This window comes from Misgurnus anguillicaudatus, chromosome 5, assembly GCF_027580225.2.
Source record: "Misgurnus anguillicaudatus chromosome 5, ASM2758022v2, whole genome shotgun sequence".
In the NCBI taxonomy this organism is placed as follows: domain Eukaryota; kingdom Metazoa; phylum Chordata; class Actinopteri; order Cypriniformes; family Cobitidae; genus Misgurnus; species Misgurnus anguillicaudatus.
In genome coordinates, this window is record NC_073341.2 from 17,917,593 (window position 1) to 17,937,586 (window position 19,994).

A 19,994-nucleotide genomic window follows, 5' to 3' on the forward strand; every position below is an offset into this window, starting at 1 on the left:
CTTGAAATATTGGTCAAGAAACCCCCTGCCCAACACAAAAATGGTTTGGCCACTGATTAAAATTTTATGATGTCATTTGATTTGAAGTTCAGTACGCTCAAAATATCTGGTCAGACTCAGCACAAGTCTGGTGCTCAGAAAAGAAAAGAAAAGAAAAGAGAAGAGAAGAAGAAAATAGAGGTTTTCAAAAGAGGGGGTTGATGTAAATTAAATATAGTATATAAAGTATATAAATTAAAAGTTATTTTGTGTCAGTATAGTGTCAGTACTACATTTAACTACTATATAAATGTTGAATACAATGTATAATAATGCAATATTCGTGGGTCATGAATCTGATAATGCCAAATGTCTTGTTACCAGTAAAAAGTAGGGGGGCCGAGGGGCCCTCCAAGATTATCTTGTCCCGGGCCCAGGCAAGACTGTCAGCTGGCCTGACCGTAAGGCTTAATATAATTTAAATGGATGAGTTACAAACACTGGTGGCCGATGAATTCTCTTCCGAGGGGCGCAAATTCAAAATATGTGTTCAGAGTGAGAATAAGCGAGTATCTGGCAATCTCTTTTATCATAAACCCCTTGGAAGCATCTGTAGCATGCACGTATTTTGACATGACACGTGATGCACATAGATTAACATGATGCGCCGAACACATATTTTGACATAACGAGACAAACACATGATGAGCTTGATAAGCTTTGCATCATGCACCCTTGAAAAAAGTGTCGGCCAGTGAAAAGTCACTGTCTATCACTGGTTATAAAACAATTCACGCCCTCACAGTTGTCATGAAGGGCAATATTAGCTATAGAGACCAAAAACATTTTTTGTTCCAGTCTGTAAACATAATTATAGTGCTCATTCTTTTACTCTTGTGCCTGAAACAGAGATAATGTCTTTACACACAACATTTTGAAGTGATTTTATTTTAACTCTTTTGCACAAAATGTGAACTTTTACACTTAAATGTAACATACAAAAGATGAAATGTAACTCATCCAGGAGTAATCATTCATGCTGAGTGACTATAATCTTAAACATAATAATGTGAATATTGCAAAACATATTCTTCGACATATATTTACAATGGACAATTTAATATTTTACAAAACAAATAACTAAAATCCCATTTTGGATTGAGTATATCAAAACGTGAATATTTTATTGTTGTTAAATGATATTACTTTATAATCAGAAGGAGAAGCTTTCTTTCATAAATTTGTATAAAACTATTAAGAGTATTATCATTTGTTTGTTTAAAAGTTTAACTGTACCCCTATTTTCAAGTGGTAAATTTTTGGGGCCCTAATATAGAACAATAGGCATCACATTTTCTCAACAACATTTAGTCCTCAAAAGGTTTTAGTTCAGAGAAAAATCTATTTCCAAATCATGAGCACCCATCTCAAAAACTGTAAAGTACCACCACTGCTCAGTCACCAAACCAATACCCAACGCAAGGTGCTTTAAAATTTCCTGTGCACCAGAAACGAACAGGATGACGCCCCAACTTGGAGCGTAAATAAAATGTTCAAATTGACACAAAACATCACTGTCCCACAAACTGAATGTTATACGTAAGCTGATGACCGTTGTCCCAGGCATACAGCACTTTTTCCTTGGGATTGTAGTCCACTTGGGTCACAAAGGCGTAATTGTTGGTAAACGGCAGACGCGGAGTAGCCTCAGTTTTCGTGTGTGTGTCATATGCGTACGAAACCTCGCCCTCCCTCTGGTTGTAGACGTCGACAGCGTACAGAACGCCACACACAATGAAGCAGTTCCCGTACGACTTGCGCTTGAGTCCGGTCCTCCACGTTGTTTCCTTCTTCATAGAGAGGTCGACTGGGTCCAGTTTGCTGATGACGATGAACTCGTTTTGCGAATAGTCATAATCCATTGCCGGGTAGATCACCCAGAGGCCGCTCTCGTCCACTGCAAAATCGATATCCGAATGGCCCCTCCACTTCCAGGGCGTGGTGTCCTCGTAGACAGCGTCGTGAAGCAGAGTCCAAGCCGCAACGTAGCGCATTCGCAGATCGTATTTGATGATGTTCTTGGTGAAGGCTCTGTTGTAATATAAGGAACCATTGTAGACCACATGGCCAGTTCCTATCCAGTTGTAGGGAAGTTTGTAGAGGTTACTCCAGCGACCTGTGATGGAAGATACAGACAAATGAAGAAAAGCCAGTAAAAACTACTACTTGTTCTTACTCGTTCTGCTGGGTTGCTACCTTGTTTGAAGTTCTCCAGGTTGCGAAACTCCACAAGATTATTGCCGTAGTAGTAGTTAGTCACGTATATCTTGTTGTCCTTCGCCACGGGATCTTTCATCCAGGCTCCCTCGTTCCGTCCGTAGCTGTGATGCTTCTCTGGCATCTCCACAGATGCTATGGTGCCCTCACAATCTGGAGATTTACCTTTTAGATAAGAAAAAGGTTTTTATGGTTGAATTAGTAGAAGTACAAAACTTGTTTAAAATACATCTTAAAGGGAAATTCCACTTTTTTCGAAAATATTATCATTTTCAAGCTCCCCAAGAGTTAAACATTTGATTTCTACCGTTTTGGAATCCATTCAGCTAATCGCCGGGTCTGGTGGTATTACTTTTAGCATAGCTTAGCATAATTCATTGAATCTGATTAGACCATTAGCATTGCACAAAAAAACAACCAAAGCGTTTCAATATTTCTCCCATTCAAAACTTGACTCTTCTGTAGTTACATTGTGTACTAAGACCGACAGAAAATTAAAAGATGTGATATTACACACTGCCAGAAAATAGTCTCCTGCCAATGAAAGTAACCAAGGGGACTATTTTCGGGCAGTGCGTAATATCACTACGCCTGCTGCAGCCATGTTACATCAGCAAAGTCATTAATTATTACGCCGGTTTGAGAGTATAGTTCTTAGCCATATCTGCCTAGAAAATCGCAACTTATTTTTTTGTTGGTCGTAATACACGATGTAACCACAGAAGAGTCAAGTTTTAAATAGGAAAAATATTGAAACTCTTTGGTTATTTTAGCGCGATGCTAATGGTCTAATCAGATTCAATAGATTGTGCCAAGCTATGCTAAAAGTGCTAGCGCAAGACCCGGATATCAGCTGAATGGATTCCAAAACGGTAAGAATCAAATGTTTAACTCTAGGTGAGCTGGAAAATGAGCATATTTTCAAAAATAATGGAATGTCCCTTTAAACTGATTGATTGATGTCTTAAGCTGGCTGATGACACTTTAGTTGGCCAAGTTGGTACCATCCTAAAACTAAGCCCAACTGAAAAACACAAATATTTTGAGAAATTGAATAAAGTGGCTAAAATTGTACCTGCTTTGTGTAAGTGGATTTTTCCTCCACTTGTTTTTTTGTCTTTGGAGTTCAGTCCAACAGCCTCAATGTCCGATTTCTCTGGTGGTGGTGTGGACAGGGTCAAGTTGGTGATGAGGGCTTCATCACTGGTTGTTCCTAGCGTGGTACTTGTTGTTGTCATGGCAACGAGCGTAGTAGTGGTGGTTGTTGGAGGTACAGTCGAAATTATTTCAGAGGCTTCCAAGTCTACCTCGGAACTCCTCTTGTCCTCGGCTTGGTGGACAGCATGGGTTTTGGCTGGGTTTTCTAAAAAAGGAAGAGAAAGGAGAGAGAGATTACAACTCGTGGTCTGAAGTTTCACCCAAGTATTCTGATTCCTCACATCAAAAGAATTATTAATGAGATATTACACTTGAGGAAACTTCCTGCGTTGTAACCCAGTCTCTGCCTACAATGTTTGGATTTAACATTCCTAAACCGAGCCTATTTTATCTCATGCCATGTACAACAGATCCCCGTAAAACAGAGACCCTAATCTGAGTTTACTCTTCCTGCACCGGGGGACTGTCTGGAACATGTGGATATGAACACAGGAGAGGGGGGCAGACATACGAAGACATCAGATTAATATACATTCTGTCATGCAAGGACACAGAACCATTAGTTTAACCATTTTGGACACCTTAACCAGCTATCTGTTAATTTCTCGCCAAGCATGCATTCATTTTAGATTAGATTATGAACAAGAAAATGATTTTGTCATCAGATTTATTGAATTCAATTATGAATTACTTCCATTTTTTGGTGAATGAAGGCTTGGTCCTCAGTGGTTCAACGAGATGAATAGACCGAAAATGTATTTGTTATTCACTAAAAATCTTGACATCCACCCCAGCTCTCCTACTTGAAAATCTAATCTAAATGATTTGTTCACATCAGTCAGATCCACTTATCGAGTTCAACCCACTGATTTAATAATCTGGTCACAACGGTTAACAGCCCACTAGGGATGAAGATAACACATCACACTGTTCTTCACATAAAGCTATGGACTTATAGTACAATGCATGAATCAATGAGGCTATTTTTATTACACTTTAATGGTGTTTTTTCTTAAAGCTAAGAGCTGCCCCTTTCACTTTCCTCAAATGAAAAACAGCGCCTGGATACATTATGTGCTATGAAAGAAAGCTTGAAGGGTTTGGAATAACATGAGGGTTGAATAAAACAGATTTTTCATTTCTAGTTGAACCTTTCCAAACAATGCTTTCCAAAGAAGGTGTTAAAACATGCCCTAAAACTGAAACAAATCCATATTTATGGGCTACAAAGTTTTATCAGTACTCGACCTACAGATTTCTGGCCCGAATTCATCAAAAATAAATCCCTGCTTCCAACCATGAGCTGTTCTGATGTGTGAAATGACCAAAGTATTTTAACAAGGAATTAAATATATGAGTAAAGGGAGTTTACAGAGGATATGCAGGAGATCCAGTTTATGTTTATGAGGGGTCTTTAGGAGATTAAGGGCTTGTGAAATATAAGCAATAAAGGGATTTAGCTTTCAGCTCCCATTCCTCTAGTAACTTTTAACTGTGTTGTTGTCATGAAGATTTTAACTTGGTGACTTCACTGTGTAACGCAGAATAAAGCAGAGGAGTGAATTATAGCCTTGGGCTGTGAAAGGTGCAGGTGCAAACAACCTGCCTAAATCTCGAAAATCATTAAGAAAACCATTATATTTCAAATATAGCCTATGACACAAAATTGTAATTGAAACAAGATTTGTACTATATCCGTAGTAGATGCGTGCTGTGCAAAAGATCTGTGAATTTGGGGTTTTCAGTTTGGTTACTGAAGTCTCTGATGTTTTGGATCTGTCTGGTTCATGTTCCTTCAATGCAAAGATGTTGATGCTTTTTTGACGCCTGTTTAATGTCCTCCAGGAGGAGCCTATGAACCCAGCTGCTTAGAAAAGTAATAGCAAACTTCTTCTTAAGCCACAATATTTTAAGTTAACATTCATGCCTGTGGCGCAGTCTGTCACATTATTCACCAAAGTTTATTACTTAAAGGCCCACTGATGTGCCTTGGAATGTGCAGCATTATTTGATGTGGTGATTTTAGTTTAATTGAAACAAAAGTATTGAGAAGACCCTCCTTTTTTAAAATAAAATTGATTGCACAGTCTAGCAAAGACGTACTGTAACAAAACAAAGAGGGCGGGATGCTTCAGCATCTAAAGAGCATTTGATTGGACAGGAAATTTGATTTCAAACTGTAGGTTTTGAATCCTTAAATATTCTGTATAAGAATTTTGTCAGTGTTTTGGACCATACCAGTTTATATTTATTTTTAAGCCTAATGTATTTATACTAAAATGATAAACGTTTAATTTTAATATCATTGGGGCTTTAAAGGGATAGTTCACCCAAAAATGAAAATTCTATCATTATTTGCTCACCCTCATGCTGTTACAAGCCTGTATAAATGTCAACAAAGATATTTGGATGAATGTTTGTACCCAAACCTATCAGAAGCCCAATTGACATCCATAGTATCCCCCCAAGTCAATGGGGCCTCTGTCTGTTTTGGTTACAAACATTCCTCAAAATATCTTCCTTTGTGTTCATCAAAAGAAAGAATTTTATAATACAGGTTTTTATGACAACAAGAAAGTGAGTAAATGATGACAGAATTTCCATTTTTGGGTAAACTATCTATTTAAAGGTGGGGTGCATGATCTCTGAAAGCCAATGTTGACATTTGAAATCACCTAAAATAACATGCACCTACCCCAACAGAATTTGGACCTTCTTTTGACAGACCCGCCCCACATATACGCAACACAGGTAACGTTGTCTGTTAGTAGACACGCCCCTTACTGCTGATTGGCTAAAAGTGTGTTTTGGTAGTCAGCCCAACTCCCTTTTCCAAAGTGTTTTTTCAAAAATCATGCACAACACCTTTAAGGCTACGTTTACACAGAACGATCTGAAGAGAAAACGCAAAAGTGGCGTTGCATTATCACTTTTTATTCCACGTTTATACATCATTTTGGGGGGAAATCTGCACGCAAATGGTGACGGAAAAGTGTGTGATATTCGATGTAGTATGCACTCCAGGCGGCTAGTTGGCAATGTGAAGCACTGACACACAACAACACTAAAGGGGGTCGCACACTGGCCGCGCAGCTCAGCGCCGCGTCGAGTCGCGTCTAGGACAACTCGGAGGTATTGTAAACCGGAAGTGCATATTAAATAGCGCGAGCTTCTTCAGATAGTATCTACTTTAAAATGCAAAATATACGTTAGCAGCCAATGTTAATTTTTAATGATTTGGGACAAATATGATGTTATATAATGTTAAACTATGTGAGTGGTGCTGTGTGGCGCGACAGGGATTTGAGCAACTTCCTGAGTCACAGCTGGGCGGTGCCGGTGTGCGTATACTCATAGAAAACAATGTGTTCGACTTTTTTAGAACAGCGCGGCGCAGATTTTCACTCTGGAGGGTGGTTTCACTTGTTTGCATTTTTAAACCCCAAAAACGTCGTCGCCATGTAAACGAAAGGCACATCCGATAAAATATTTTTACGTTTTCACCCTCGAGCGTTCTCGTGTAAACATGGCCTAAGGTAATCTTAACCTTGTTTATATGAAATAGTATTATTAGGAAACCACTTTTTCTGGCATTTTACTAAACTTGATAGTTTCTTTCAAAAACACATTGATCATCAGTATGTTTAGCAATCCATGGAAGTCTCTGTACCTCTCTCTGCTCTCCCTGCTGCATATCCCTCCGAATCCTCCGTCTTAGATGCTTTGTAGTATGTAATCCCTCTAATGACACCACTCTGGTGGACCAGGGTCTTGGTTTTGGTGGTGGGGTCTGGTTTTGCAGGTTTGGATGGTTTAGCAGGGGTCTCTTTCTTGGGCTTGACAGGTTTCTCTTTTGGCTGTTTGGGTGGAGGTTTGACAGCTGGAGCTTTTTTGTTGGGCGGTTTTAGGACATCTTTGGACTTTTTACTCTCTGTGCCCTGAAATTATAGAGTCTTGAATTATAAAGTCGAACTTCTGTGTGTGTGTCTTTGCCGTTGTGTTTGTGCAGGTGTATCTTACCTGTGCTTTACTGTCAGCCGCTGCATCTTTTTGCAGTAGCTGTAGACCCAGATTGGAGATCTCCTTTTTTATGCTAACCATAATGTCGGAATAGTTCTCGTATCGCTTGAGCTGATTGGACAGATTTAAAACGCTGTCCCTCACAAAATCATTTTCCCGTGTAAGGTTCGTCTTTATGGTCTGTGAAGAGATCAACAAGTGTCATACTTAACGACGTTTAACTCTTGAATCTGTTCGTTCAGATCTTAATATATCAGATGTAGATGTTTACCTCTTCTAAAGTGTTCATTTGAGTCACCACTTTGTTCATGTATGCGTGGACCTTCATCAGATCCATACTGTACAACGTTCCTTCCAAAAGGTCCACCATTGAATGAAGCTAGAGACAAATACAGTTTGAGCTGTAAATCTGTCATCGGTTACTAAGCATCTAGTCATAAAAATGTCTTCACTTGCAACGCTGTACACATTCTCTTTAACTCTCTGATCTAGCTGTCCACTAATGTGAACTGATCTGTAAAAACATTTTTGACCATTTACGGTGTGATTCATTTACCTATTACTGTCCATTTATATGTCCACTAATTTTCATTATTTATCAAATCATCCTAGGGACACAAAAGTATCATTATTCGAAGACGAACCCATTTACATTGGAGTAGTATAATGAATATGTTTTGTTTCTTTGTTTACCTTAAGAAGTTCTGGAGCTTGTTTCCTCAGCTTTTCCGTTCTCCATTCGTTCTCACATGGGTTTAGTGAGGAGGGAGGAGCCGTGCAGGAGCATTTACAGTCCGAGCCTGAGCTCACCGTCTCCACGGTGTAAAAATCATCCACGCGCAAGCTTCCGTCACGGAGTCTGCTGCACGCTTCAATGCTCAGCGGCCGCATCACACACTTACAGCGGCAGTCCGAACCTTCAGATGTCATTCTGACTGGTTCAATGTCACCGAAAATCTGTCAGAGAAAAAAAGTGAAAATGTAAAGGAACTGTCTAAGAGATTTATTATAAGTATTTGGACACCCGGTATTGGATAATTCCATTGAGAATCAATCTTAACGCTACTACAAATTTATGTCAAATTAAAGGGCACATATGCTCATTTTTACAAGATGTAATATAAGTCTCAGGTGTGCCTAGTAATATGTGTCTGTTAAGTTTCTGCTCAAAATACCCCACAGATCATTTGTTATAGCATGTCCCAAAGGCCCTCTTTTTGGGTGGGAGCAAAAAATGAGCTACAAAAATGAGTTTGCATGTGTGTACCTTTAAATGCAAATGAGCTACTGCTCCTCACTCCCTTACCAACAGATAGTGAGCACTTTTAAAAATTCCACAGAACAGAATAATTATACAGTAGTACTCCAGGGTTAAAGTATAAATGCACAAATGTAAGTGTAATTTCAATGTCCGACAACATGCAATACCAAAAGCTAAAGCTGATATTAATTTAATGCCTTTCTACACTTAAAATTTACACTACCAATTTACACTGATCTGCTAAACAGATTTTCCCTCCTGGTTTGTACCCTGATGTTCTGGAAGTGATCAAGCCATTACTTTCAGGCCCCTGCAGGAGCCCACTGCAGTGAAACCTTACCAGTTCCTATAACATTTGCCCACTGTTTGAACTCTGTTACCCAAAGTGGACTGTGTGTCACTGTGCATCCCGTTTAAAGGCTTCTCTATAATTCCTAGTGACACAAAAAACACGAAGACAAGATCTATCCCAAAGCCAGATTTTATTAATGAAGCCTCCCCTGGCTCGGGAGAAGATACAGTAAAACAGTCACTTTTTCCCCATCACATGCACGCATCTGTTGTCAGTTAGAGCTAGCCTGACCGGTAACATGACTTTTACCATGGCACTGACTTTGAAGACAGCCTGGGGCTTGAAATTCCCATAAATTCGGCTCAATGGTGGGACCAGAGTGGATTTGCACCTTCTCCTATAAACATCTTACCCCTTAACCACATCCTTCTCCAGCACCTCACAGCATCGCTCATTTTCTTAACAATGGTCTTTGTTTCTCTCTGCTTTCAATGATTTACATGTGAATATCATTTACAGAAAATATGCCATAAAGCAATAATTGAACTGATATTAGGCTTTATAAAAGCCAGGTGTGTATGATGCTACGGTCTCAAAGATGCTGGCCATATGCACTTCAAAAGCGCCCGAGCTCTCTGCCTTCGTAATACCTACCTGACATTAATGGCAGATATAAATCGAGCTCTATGAATGGTAGCAGTAAAATCTTAAAGAATAAGTGGAGCCGCAGGGATAAAAACAAAAAACAAACACAGAATGACGACATAAGGTTAAGAAAAGTAATGATGCACAGATGTGCTGCTTTATTCTTAATCAGAATGCCAAAACAACTAGCAACTGTGGAGAATGTGTACTGAAGACCTGTCATAAACAATAGGGTCCCCCGGCAAAAATGAGTGGGCCTAGGACGTAGCCATGTGTAATGCCTAATCAAAAACTTTAAGGACTGCTGAAATTTTGCGTAAGGTAGCTGCCGTGCTTTAGCTTTCAAAACGTAACAGTAACTAGTAATTACAAAAGAACATAATAACACAATTTATACAACATATTTTGTTAAATTTTTAATTAGGCACTAAGTAAGTTGCTTTGCCAGTCTATATGACCACTTTGGGGTCTTAATGTGGTCTTTTTTGACGTGTTCCTGACAACTCCATAGTCTGACGCACTCAGGGACATTTAAAATTGTCTTCACCCAGGTGGTTAGTGCAAGGAGGCAATAAACCTGTCCTTCATATGACATCACCTTTAACATCTGATTGACATTAGGTTCCTCTTCCGCTCAACAGTAGCTCCTGTGCTCCCAAATTGATTGCCCAAAATGCTTAAAGCTGTCATTTATCACCAATGAGATTTAGAGATCTCTATATATGCTCAGCAATAGCACATGTGGAACAGCTCACAGACAAGAATTTAGCATTTCAAAAAATTGTTTATTATGAAAACTGTTTGTCTGTCTGGGTGTTTCTGAGACATCCGTTTGTCTGATGTTACCACATTTGAAAATTGTTACTCTCTCAAAATGCTAATAGCAACAAAAAACCACCACACCGTCCTGAATACATGTTGCACAAATACCTGATGCATGAGGTTATCTAAAGGATAAATTTGAGGTAACATAATCTAACATGTAGTTAACTGAAATGATGACATACTTTGAGGCAAATACTTTATCTGTTTACAAGGATTAAATCCTGTGTTCAATAACTATTGTATAACTAAAAGGATAAAAGTATTTTGGGTAAAATTTGGGAAAATTATTGGGTTAGAGTCTTTCACAGAAACTGTTGAAATCAAAATACTAAAATACCAAAACACAACTGTAAGAGGACACAAAATACCTGTAATGCAAATAATTGTCTTGCTTATTTGGGAAGGAATAGTGCTCCTGTAGCTCACCAGCTCAGCGTTGTGCTTGGAGCACAAAGGTCATGGGCTTGATCCTAAAGGAATACTGATAAAACACTAATAAAATTGATCTTGTAATGCACTGTAAAGGACAAAGGTAAGCTTACTATACATGATTTTGGCCAGATTTCAAAGGTCTGCTGTAAAATGGTTGGATCATGACCAAATCGGTGCTTGTTGATATAAGTGTGTCAGATCTGAGCCGGTCTCAAACATTTTTAGAGCTGTTTAATATTATAGCCATGTGATTTTCTAGTATGTGCCATGCAAGGACAATGTGGAACTAATCCAGCCAATCACAATGCAGACAGTATAAACTGAGAAAGTCTGTTCAAGTTTCTGCATGAACTTTTGTGAGACGATGTATATTTGCTGTTGGTCGCGACTACCACTTGACCAAAGGTCTTGTAGTTTGTGCACCTCATGGGCATTGTGTTTTATAGTATGCATGCAGAGAGAAGTAACCTTGTTGTGTAGTGCGACCACCACAGTAGCTATGTGTCCAACTGTCCATCTAAAGTTGTGTATTAAAGGTCCCATTTTCCTGTGTTTTCGAGGCTTAGATTGATATTACGTGTTCATGTTTCGTGTGTAAAAAAATGCAGTATTTTCACACAATTTACAGAATATCACATCAAACATTTGTGAATAAAGGAGAGTTTCCATCCAGTGAGCAGAAGAGGGCAAAAGCGTCACTTCTTGATTAACTGGCACTTAATGTCAATAATAAAAGTCAGTAAGTAAAGCCACTGTATTTAACCATTTTCATGTATAATCACATCAGAGTGTGCAGACGAAAAACTGTACACCTGTTATCTGTTTCAGATGTGGACTCCTGCTGACTTCTTTAAGCTGACAGTCAAGTTATACAGTCATGTAAAGTCACATTACCAAACCATTGAGATGATAGCCTTTACCTATTTATTTCAGAGCTACCAAGACCACATTTAAAATGTTGTGCAATGAGTTCTGTAAGGGTGTTTTCACACCTGCCTCATTTAGTTCGGTTGAAACGTACCAGAGTTCGATTGCTCAGTTGGTGCGGTTCGTTTGGGCAGGTGAGAATGCAGCAATAGAACTCTGGTGCTCACCAAAAGCGGACCAAACAAGCAGACCGAGACCACCTTGAAGAGGTTGTCTCGATACGCTTTCAAATGAACTCTAGAGCGATTTGTTTGTGGTGAGAACACGATCCGAGATCGAACCGACCTAACTGCAAAAGTACTGCGCATTTTGGACTAAACCAGCTGCCGTAGTCAGCTGCGCAGTGCATTATCGGATGAGGAAGTGTTTGTTGACAGTTTCTATTACCAATATTAGCACAATGACAGATCGCGGACATTTCTGGAGTTGCGAGGAGGTGCGGGCGGAGCCTCAGAAATTTGGTGTCTCTGCCGTATGTAGTGCATTAAAATGTTGTTTTCAAGCCGTGTCCGTGATTCATTCTGATTATGAACGGTTTGTCTAGGGTGCTGTATACAACCTATGTATAACAACCACGGACATAATTACAGTTTGTCCATGGTGTCTGCTGTATTTTCCTCCTTTTTGTTTACTTCTGGGGTTCCGTTGGAATTTTGTGCACGTCAATTCTGACCAATCGAGAAGCAGTTTAGGAAATACGTTCAAATACATGTGGCCAATGAGTGATGTGGATCTTATCACATGCCTGAATTTTGGTTCGTTTCAACTGATACGGACCAGAGCAATCAGTGTGGTGTGAAAAGGAACCAAAACTGCTAAAAAAGCTACAATGTATCATTGATTGCTTTTGGTCCAGACCAAATGAACTGAACTACAGATGTGAAAACACCCTAAGCTGGTTAGTCCAGTTATGCCGTCCAACGCGCAAAGTCACGTAACTTTTTTGATGTGCATCTAGGGATTTATTCAGTTAAAGGTGATGTGTGAAAATTTTAGCAGCATCTAGTGATGAGATTGCGAATTTCACAGCAGCTCACCCCTCAATTTTAAAACACATATGGTAGTCGCCACAGGACCAACGTGTCGTTGCCTGAGACAACTTAGGGATGAAATGTGCTGTGTAGAACAGTTTGTCCATTTAGAAATATAACAGCAACTTCCATGTAAGGAGACCCGCAGTGTATGTAGATAAAAACAACTCATTCTAAGCTAATAAAAACAATACAGTTAATTATGGAAGATCTTAATACACCATACATATAGGGCATATAGGGTATATTAGGACATTTAAAGGAACAGTATGTAGGATTGTGGCCAAAACTGGTATTGCAATCACAAAACTTGTGGCTAAAACTGGTACTGCCATCACACAACTGGTGGCCAATACAAAATATGACAACATAAACATCAGTTGAGGGCTGCAACTCCACTTTTTAAATGACAATATCCTGGCCAGACCACTGTTGTCAGGGTTATAAGTATTTGAAATGAAAATGATTTGTTTAGCGACATATCCATTTTATGATTAATTGATAAAAATTTCTTACATACCGTTCCTTTAAGTAGTTTTTATGTCAGTACAAAATGTTTTTAAATTAAGGCAGCTCAAACATGCATTTTAGTCTAGGACTAAGATAAGCCCTGTCCAGAAACCGCCTCTGTTATGTATATTATATTGCATTTCTGTCAAAAGATCCTTCTAAAAGTTTCACAATGCACCTTTAAAGTGTTTCCATCGTAGTTCATGTTCATGTTTTCTTATCGGATAAGAAATTTATCCAACTAAATTATGATCTTTAGAATTTATGCGCATCTTGGCGGTTCCATTCAGCAATTTTTTTATGTGATAATCCAAAATGTGCACAAAAATAGGTGGATGGAAACATAGTGCATGATTCAGACAGTCTTACAATCCTGTAGTGTGAGGTTGCCTTAAGTCGCTTTGAAAAAAAAGCCAAATTCACAAAAGTAAACCATTCAAAGTGGCACATCACACGTTGACTGCCTCCTGCAGGTTGTGGCACAACATGTAGAGCATAGTGCTAGTAGCAATGCAAATGTAATGGAAAATGAATGACATTTATCAATATGTAAATTCAAGTTTTGAATAAAAGTATCTACCAAATGAACAGTTATTTGCATTTACTAGAAAGGGTTTTCAGAGCAAATTTGCTTCAGATTAATTGTATTTTAACTGACAAATCCAAAAATCTTCTGGAGACTATGAGCCAATCATGACGTTCCATGACAAGCACACAATAAAACACACAGGGTGCCGTACATAAACCGAGCTACTGTCAGCTTGAAGTGGAAGGTTTTAATAAAGCCTCGCTGTTCTTTTGTGTAAACACAGCCTGATGGGTGAAAGCGTCTAATTTAGAGACATTAAAAAAGATTAAGTCTGTCAGTAACGTCTCGAAAACACATTCTGTTGAAAATACCACAGAATGCTTTTCCTTGTTTAAATGAGATAATTAAGTGAAAAGTCTTGTAACACTTGCAAACATACTGCACACAAACTCACAGCGTCTATGCCCTAGAGAGCTCTCAGCTCTGACAATAAGATCCCTTGTTAACTAAAATGAAAGAGTGTGTTATGGTAATTTTGCTGTCTGTATGCATCAATGCATACTTAGTTCATTGTCTGCTCTACATAGCTGTAATCCCTTTTCCCCCCACATTTTTCCCGCATGCACAATGAGACCGAGTTTGTGAAAACCATCTCATTTTTGTGATTTTCTGTTTTCTACCTAAAATCATCATCTTACATAATGTAAAGAACAATGTGTGAATAGGGCTGTCAGTCACCATTAAGAAATTTGGCTGATGGTTAATTGTTTAATAAATTGTGACAATTATGACGATTAATTGCCTGTTTTAGGACTTTGACATTTAATTCTCATACTTTTATTGCTTGTTTTTTTTTTACACAAATTGTAAAAAAAATGTGAAAACTGAAAATTCTTCATAAGAAATAAACACAATTAAGTGTCTGAAAAATAACTGAAAATAAAAATGCAAACGAAATAAACTGACTATCCCAGAACAGGCCTTAAATAGTAGCCAATCCTACTAAGTTCATATTAGTACAATTAGTACACATGTATTGAATGGCTTTGCAATGTATCATGTTGCACTGTCAGACAAGGAGTGCCATATGACAGTGGTTCCCAAACGTTTTTAGCCTGCGGCCCCCCTTGTGTACGGTGCATTCCTTCGCGGCCCCCCAAAGAAAATTTGTGACAAAAAACTGTTCTAAAACTCAACATTTTAATAAAAAACATTAAATTATACAAAAAGGTAGTTCCTTATGTTAGTAGCCTTATTTTTTTTAGGTTTCATTACACATAATTCATGATTAATTAATGTATTTCATAAAATGTCATAAAACTGGGACCCCCCTGGCACCATCTCGCGGCCCCCAGTTTGAAAACCACTGCCATATGATACTGTTTCATTTATGCAGGCGCTCCCCCTTGTGTTTTTTAGAGAGATGTGCAATCATTGCGGTGATCTGAAATCATTGCTATGAGGTCAAACAATCACGATGATAGGATTTTTTAATCGTTGTGACAGTCCTATGTGTGAAAATATAATCTTGATATCTTTAATATTGACTGTGTCAAAGATTGAAATCAAATTTTTATGCTCATAATCTCATAATTCGATGAAGACTGGATTTCAAAGACAGGGTCACATATGCATCCATGAGTGCAAAATTCTTTTTTAAGTTTAGTCTTGAAATTGAAGATTAAAAACGATCTCAAATAAGGCACCAAGTGACTGAAGAAACACAGGACATCTATTCTTATCATATCAGTTAAACAAATGGCCTTCCAACTGTTAGGTGTCATTCAAACAAACACGATTGTTATCTAAACCTGCCTAACTGACATTTGGTCTTACTGTAACGGTGTACCCAAGTTACCAAACAGGGAATGGCCGGTATGCCTATAGATAAGATAACTGTTTTTCCAAAAATACTTGGCAGCAGCCGTCGTCAACATTGGCAGCTTTCCTGAAAAGTCCTCTTAACCCAATAACCTCACGCCTGGTTAGGTAGTTCAGCTTATGTGTTTTAAAACGGTGCTCTAATCTAAGTCTTTGAAATGACCCTGTAGCAAGTTTATGGCAAGATTTCAAGTTGATCCCACTCTATAAAAACAAGAAAAACTGACATGAGCGTTCTGAAGTTTCAAAGATGAGTCTCTCTTTGATGTACGACAGCGGTCACGGTTCACATCAGGCGTGCATTTATTATTCTTTGAGACCGATAAACAATAATTCGATCTAGATGAAAACAACCAATCCATCAATGTACGAACTGTCCTCAACATATCAAGACCAATTCTAAAAACTGAATCCATTGTTGTAAGCGCACTCCCGCACAGACTGAGACAAAATAATGAATCTAGATCTAAAAAACAGCTAGATCTCTGTTCCAAAAGCACACACGCGTCCCATTTGAAGATATGTGTCAATTAGCCTCAAAATAGCTTAGTGAGTACTTGTTGATTTTGGGGACACATATCGACATTCCAGCAGAGAGTGTTTATGTGTCACAATCCTCGAAATAGCCAAGAGATGTCTAGGAACCACAAACACATAGCAGATGAGAAACAACATTTTATATCTTCAAATGTCAAATCTGATCAAAGGTCGTACACAGACTGTCATTCTGCGCAACAAATAAAAAATCTTTAAGAGATATGAGATAATGGTTGTTATCGCAGAAATAAGTCTCGACAGTGTAATAAGGACCCGACATGGAGGTCTTGTATCACACTGAAGGGGCTTATTTCACGATAACAACCAGCTGCATGTACATTATCCTGCTTATTACACGGCTATTTACCTCATAAGTAAGGTATGGAGCATTAAATATTGATTTGTAATATTTTATTTGCTCATTTTTAACAAATGCAGACCTTCCGAGAAGAAAACATGTTTATTTTCTGTTTGACAAGACGTTCAAATGTCGATTTGGTTTAATCACTTGTAAATTTAATGTCGTATATGTTATTACAACAAATATTTATATGTAATTTTTGTGTAATAATAAACGGTACCTGTCAAAATCATTTGCAGCATCCGGGTTACTGTGTATAATAAGTTTTGAGCAGTTGTTTTTGGGAATAACAAACCAATCAGAATCAAGCATTCCAACAAGCCATGTAATAAAGTTAGCAATTTTATCACTATTACTTTTACATAACCACTTTTGATTTGTGTTTATCTGCCACTCGAAGCTCATTTATTCTTATTCTGACAGCTATGAAGACATCTGAACAAAATTAGACAGAACAAAGTGAACATTATGCTTAAAAATAAATACTGAGAAACCCAAAGGTTAGAACTAAAACAGCTCCAAAGCCCAAGTTCCCATTGGCAAATAACATTAACCAAACATCATCTAGTGTGGTACAGACCGCAGGTTATAACTGTCAGCAGTTACAGTGAAAGCGCCATCAAAATGCCAGATTTTTCTCACCACCTAACCAATGTATTTCCTGTTCATCCATAATAACACCAAGGTCAAAGATCAAGTTTTATGTAAATCTCTATATTAAGACATATTGGCAACGTCGCAGCATTCTGAGGCTCAGTGTCTGGTCTGGACACCGGCTATGATGGTCGCCATTACCGTGACTGCCCGGTAAGGTCTATGGCGCTTTCAATGGGATACAGATGTTCCCAGATATTCCTAGTTTAAATCTTGCGGTGGAGGTGTTATAATTGTTTAATAAACAGGAACTGCTAGATTGGCATTGTGTGAGGTAGTTGCCCGAAGCAATTACAACCAACTGAGTGTAATATTAACAAAAGAACCACCAACTGACCTTTCACTGTCTCTTTTCTTTTTAGCATTTACCTCATACTTCTTCATCACTCTATCATTATATCTATTCATATTCTCATGGGGAACATCCGTTCTGTAAACACTTTTCTGCCTTGCATTATTTCCAAGCCTTGACTTTGGGATGTATATTGCTAATAATACTAAAATTAATATGTATAGTTTTTGTTTTTGTTCACAGGATGTAGCTCAATACATTGTGTTAGCAGTGCAAAGGTCATGGGTATAATCCCCCAATGGAATACACATACTGGTAAGCAAGTTGCTTTGGATAAAAGCGTCTGGCATATGCAAAATGTAATGTGAAGATGCTTAGCTTGTAACTAATAGGATTTGTTATCGTAGCCCTTTTCACCTCTTCACACATTAAAGACAACAAAAAAAGAGGTCTTTAAAACATTACAAAACATAACACAATTAGTTTGGGTCACAGAGACTATTAGTTACACTGAGATTGAGTCGTATGAGGGTAGGGCATGTTTTTGCGGACAGCGAGGGTTGTTCTTAGTGCTACAGCTGTGTAAGCAGACATATATTGTTTTTAACCCCAACAGACCTCTACTCCAATTACTATACTGGGCACCAAGCCTAAAACACACTTACACATCCTATCAGAGTAAGTTTGAAACAAATGTCATGGTTTTCCGAAGAAATGACAGATGTCGCTCAGTTAATTGGCAGTAAATGACCATTTGTCTCTGTCGGGATTATCAGTTACACAGCTACCAAAGTGTGTGACACTTTCTGTGAAATCCAGGCTAAAGTCTTATAATTAGATTTGGACTCATTTTTAAGGCAACCAGATACATTTTTTAAAGTTTTGTTTTTCAATCTACAAAAATAAATGCATTGAGTATGCTCGCTGTACTATTGGGGTTTCAATTACCTTTATATTCATACAGTTAAGTCAGGCATTTTACAATGCATTGCGCATGTTGCATTGGAATCTGTTACAATGTTCTGCTTAGCCTTGTGGTCAGTTCTGTCTGCGTTCCCAAAAGAGCTGGACTGGGTTTGGAGTAAGTCAAGGGTCTAAAATCTCAATTAAATTATATTGCCATGCCTTCCGCAGAAATAAGCCTTGGAATGTTCTGGCAGTGCCAAGGAGTCATTTAGGTTAGGGATTATGTGCCAGAATATGTTGCTCTCCTCTCTGTGGGTGTCATTGGATTTTTTTGAACGATTTTGAAGGATCTACGACTGAGACCTGAAAACTCCATTCACCCATCATCTTCATTTTCCAATTATTTTCTCTCAGTTTTTTTTTCATTTTTTTCTAAGTCTCATCTTAAGGATATTGATGCTCTGAATAAACTTGATTAACTACTAACTGTATAAACCAAAAAAAAATGCAGAAGGGGGGGGGGGTAACCACGTTAAAATACCAATATAAAAAAATATTTAATACATCAATAAACGTATTTAATAATAATAATTAATAATTAGAGATTATCTTCACCAGAAAAAATATTCTATTATTTTAAATAATTCATAATTATTAATGTTAATAAATCCTTCAATTAATAGATCAACACCAGGAAAAAAGTACTCAATGTAAAACTTAATTTCTAAAAACTACAACACACACTCACACACATTACAAATCAAAATAATTTTAACTTTTTCTCGTAATTTGACTGGAGGTTTAACGCGAAACATCACAGCAACACCTTGCGCAAAGGCAAACTGCATTCCAGCATTTTAAAGAAATTAACCTAATAATAATCAATGCACTTGAAACAAAAATAATCATGTGTATATTGGACGGGACTTTTCAATAAACATATCTTACCTTGTTCAAAGCTTTTGAATCCTTAGCTAAAAGAAGAAGCATGGATGTTAAAATACTCGCGTAGATCCACATCTTTCATTAACTAAGCAGTCTTTGCGCACACCGTCCCCCTGATGCTACTATAGGGGGTCTAAAAGCACCTGTACTGTATCCTCAGTATGGTATTATCCACAGGTTTAGTCTTCTGTGTTCGCAGAATGGTGCCATGCAGAGTTGTGCTGTATGTGTTGTGACGCTGAACTTCTCTCTGTGAAGATCTGATGATCACGCGCTCACACCCACCATCATCACCACCACCATCTCTGAGCATTAGTGCCAATGTAAGGCGGAACCGCTGGCACCACTTTTGTGCCACCAACTTTGTACTTCATTGCAACTTTCAAGAGAGATTAAAAAAAGACCACAGATCACTGTAATTGCATGTAAAAAAATATTTTAAAAAGAGAGTAATATATACAGTTAATCTCATGGATGTTACATAATTTTCAGGCAAAAATGTTTTTTGTTATTAATGTTATTCTCATTTTTA

The 19,994-nt window shown here is 38.1% G+C and overlaps 1 protein-coding gene across 1 annotated transcript; it reads right to left on the minus strand.

Annotated features, from left to right (window-relative positions):
• Positions 1-909: 909 nt before the first annotated feature.
• olfml2a (olfactomedin-like 2A) lies at positions 910-19,812 on the minus strand. Its single transcript, XM_055167596.2, has 8 exons — positions 19,466-19,812; positions 8,128-8,391; positions 7,706-7,813; positions 7,435-7,614; positions 7,085-7,352; positions 3,332-3,619; positions 2,236-2,421; positions 910-2,155 (listed from the first exon to the last, which is right to left on the minus strand). Exons 1-8 carry the CDS (start codon positions 19,535-19,537, stop codon positions 1,551-1,553), a joined length of 1,971 nt encoding a protein of 656 aa, XP_055023571.2. The 5' UTR covers positions 19,538-19,812; the 3' UTR covers positions 910-1,550.
• Between the last annotated feature and the right edge of the window lie 182 nt (positions 19,813-19,994).

Bases quoted from the DNA above. Each gene is read 5' to 3' on its own strand.
- olfml2a (XM_055167596.2), bottom strand. From the start codon at position 19,537: ATGTGGATCTACGCGAGTATTTTAACATCCATGCTTCTTCTTTTAGCT. The intron at 7,814-8,127 runs GTAAACAAAGAA...ATTTGTCTCTAG, and splicing joins AAGCTCCAGAACTTCTTAAG to CTTCATTCAATGGTGGACCT. The intron at 3,620-7,084 runs GTACAGAGACTT...TTCCTTTTTTAG, and splicing joins AGCAGGGAGAGCAGAGAGAG to AAAACCCAGCCAAAACCCAT.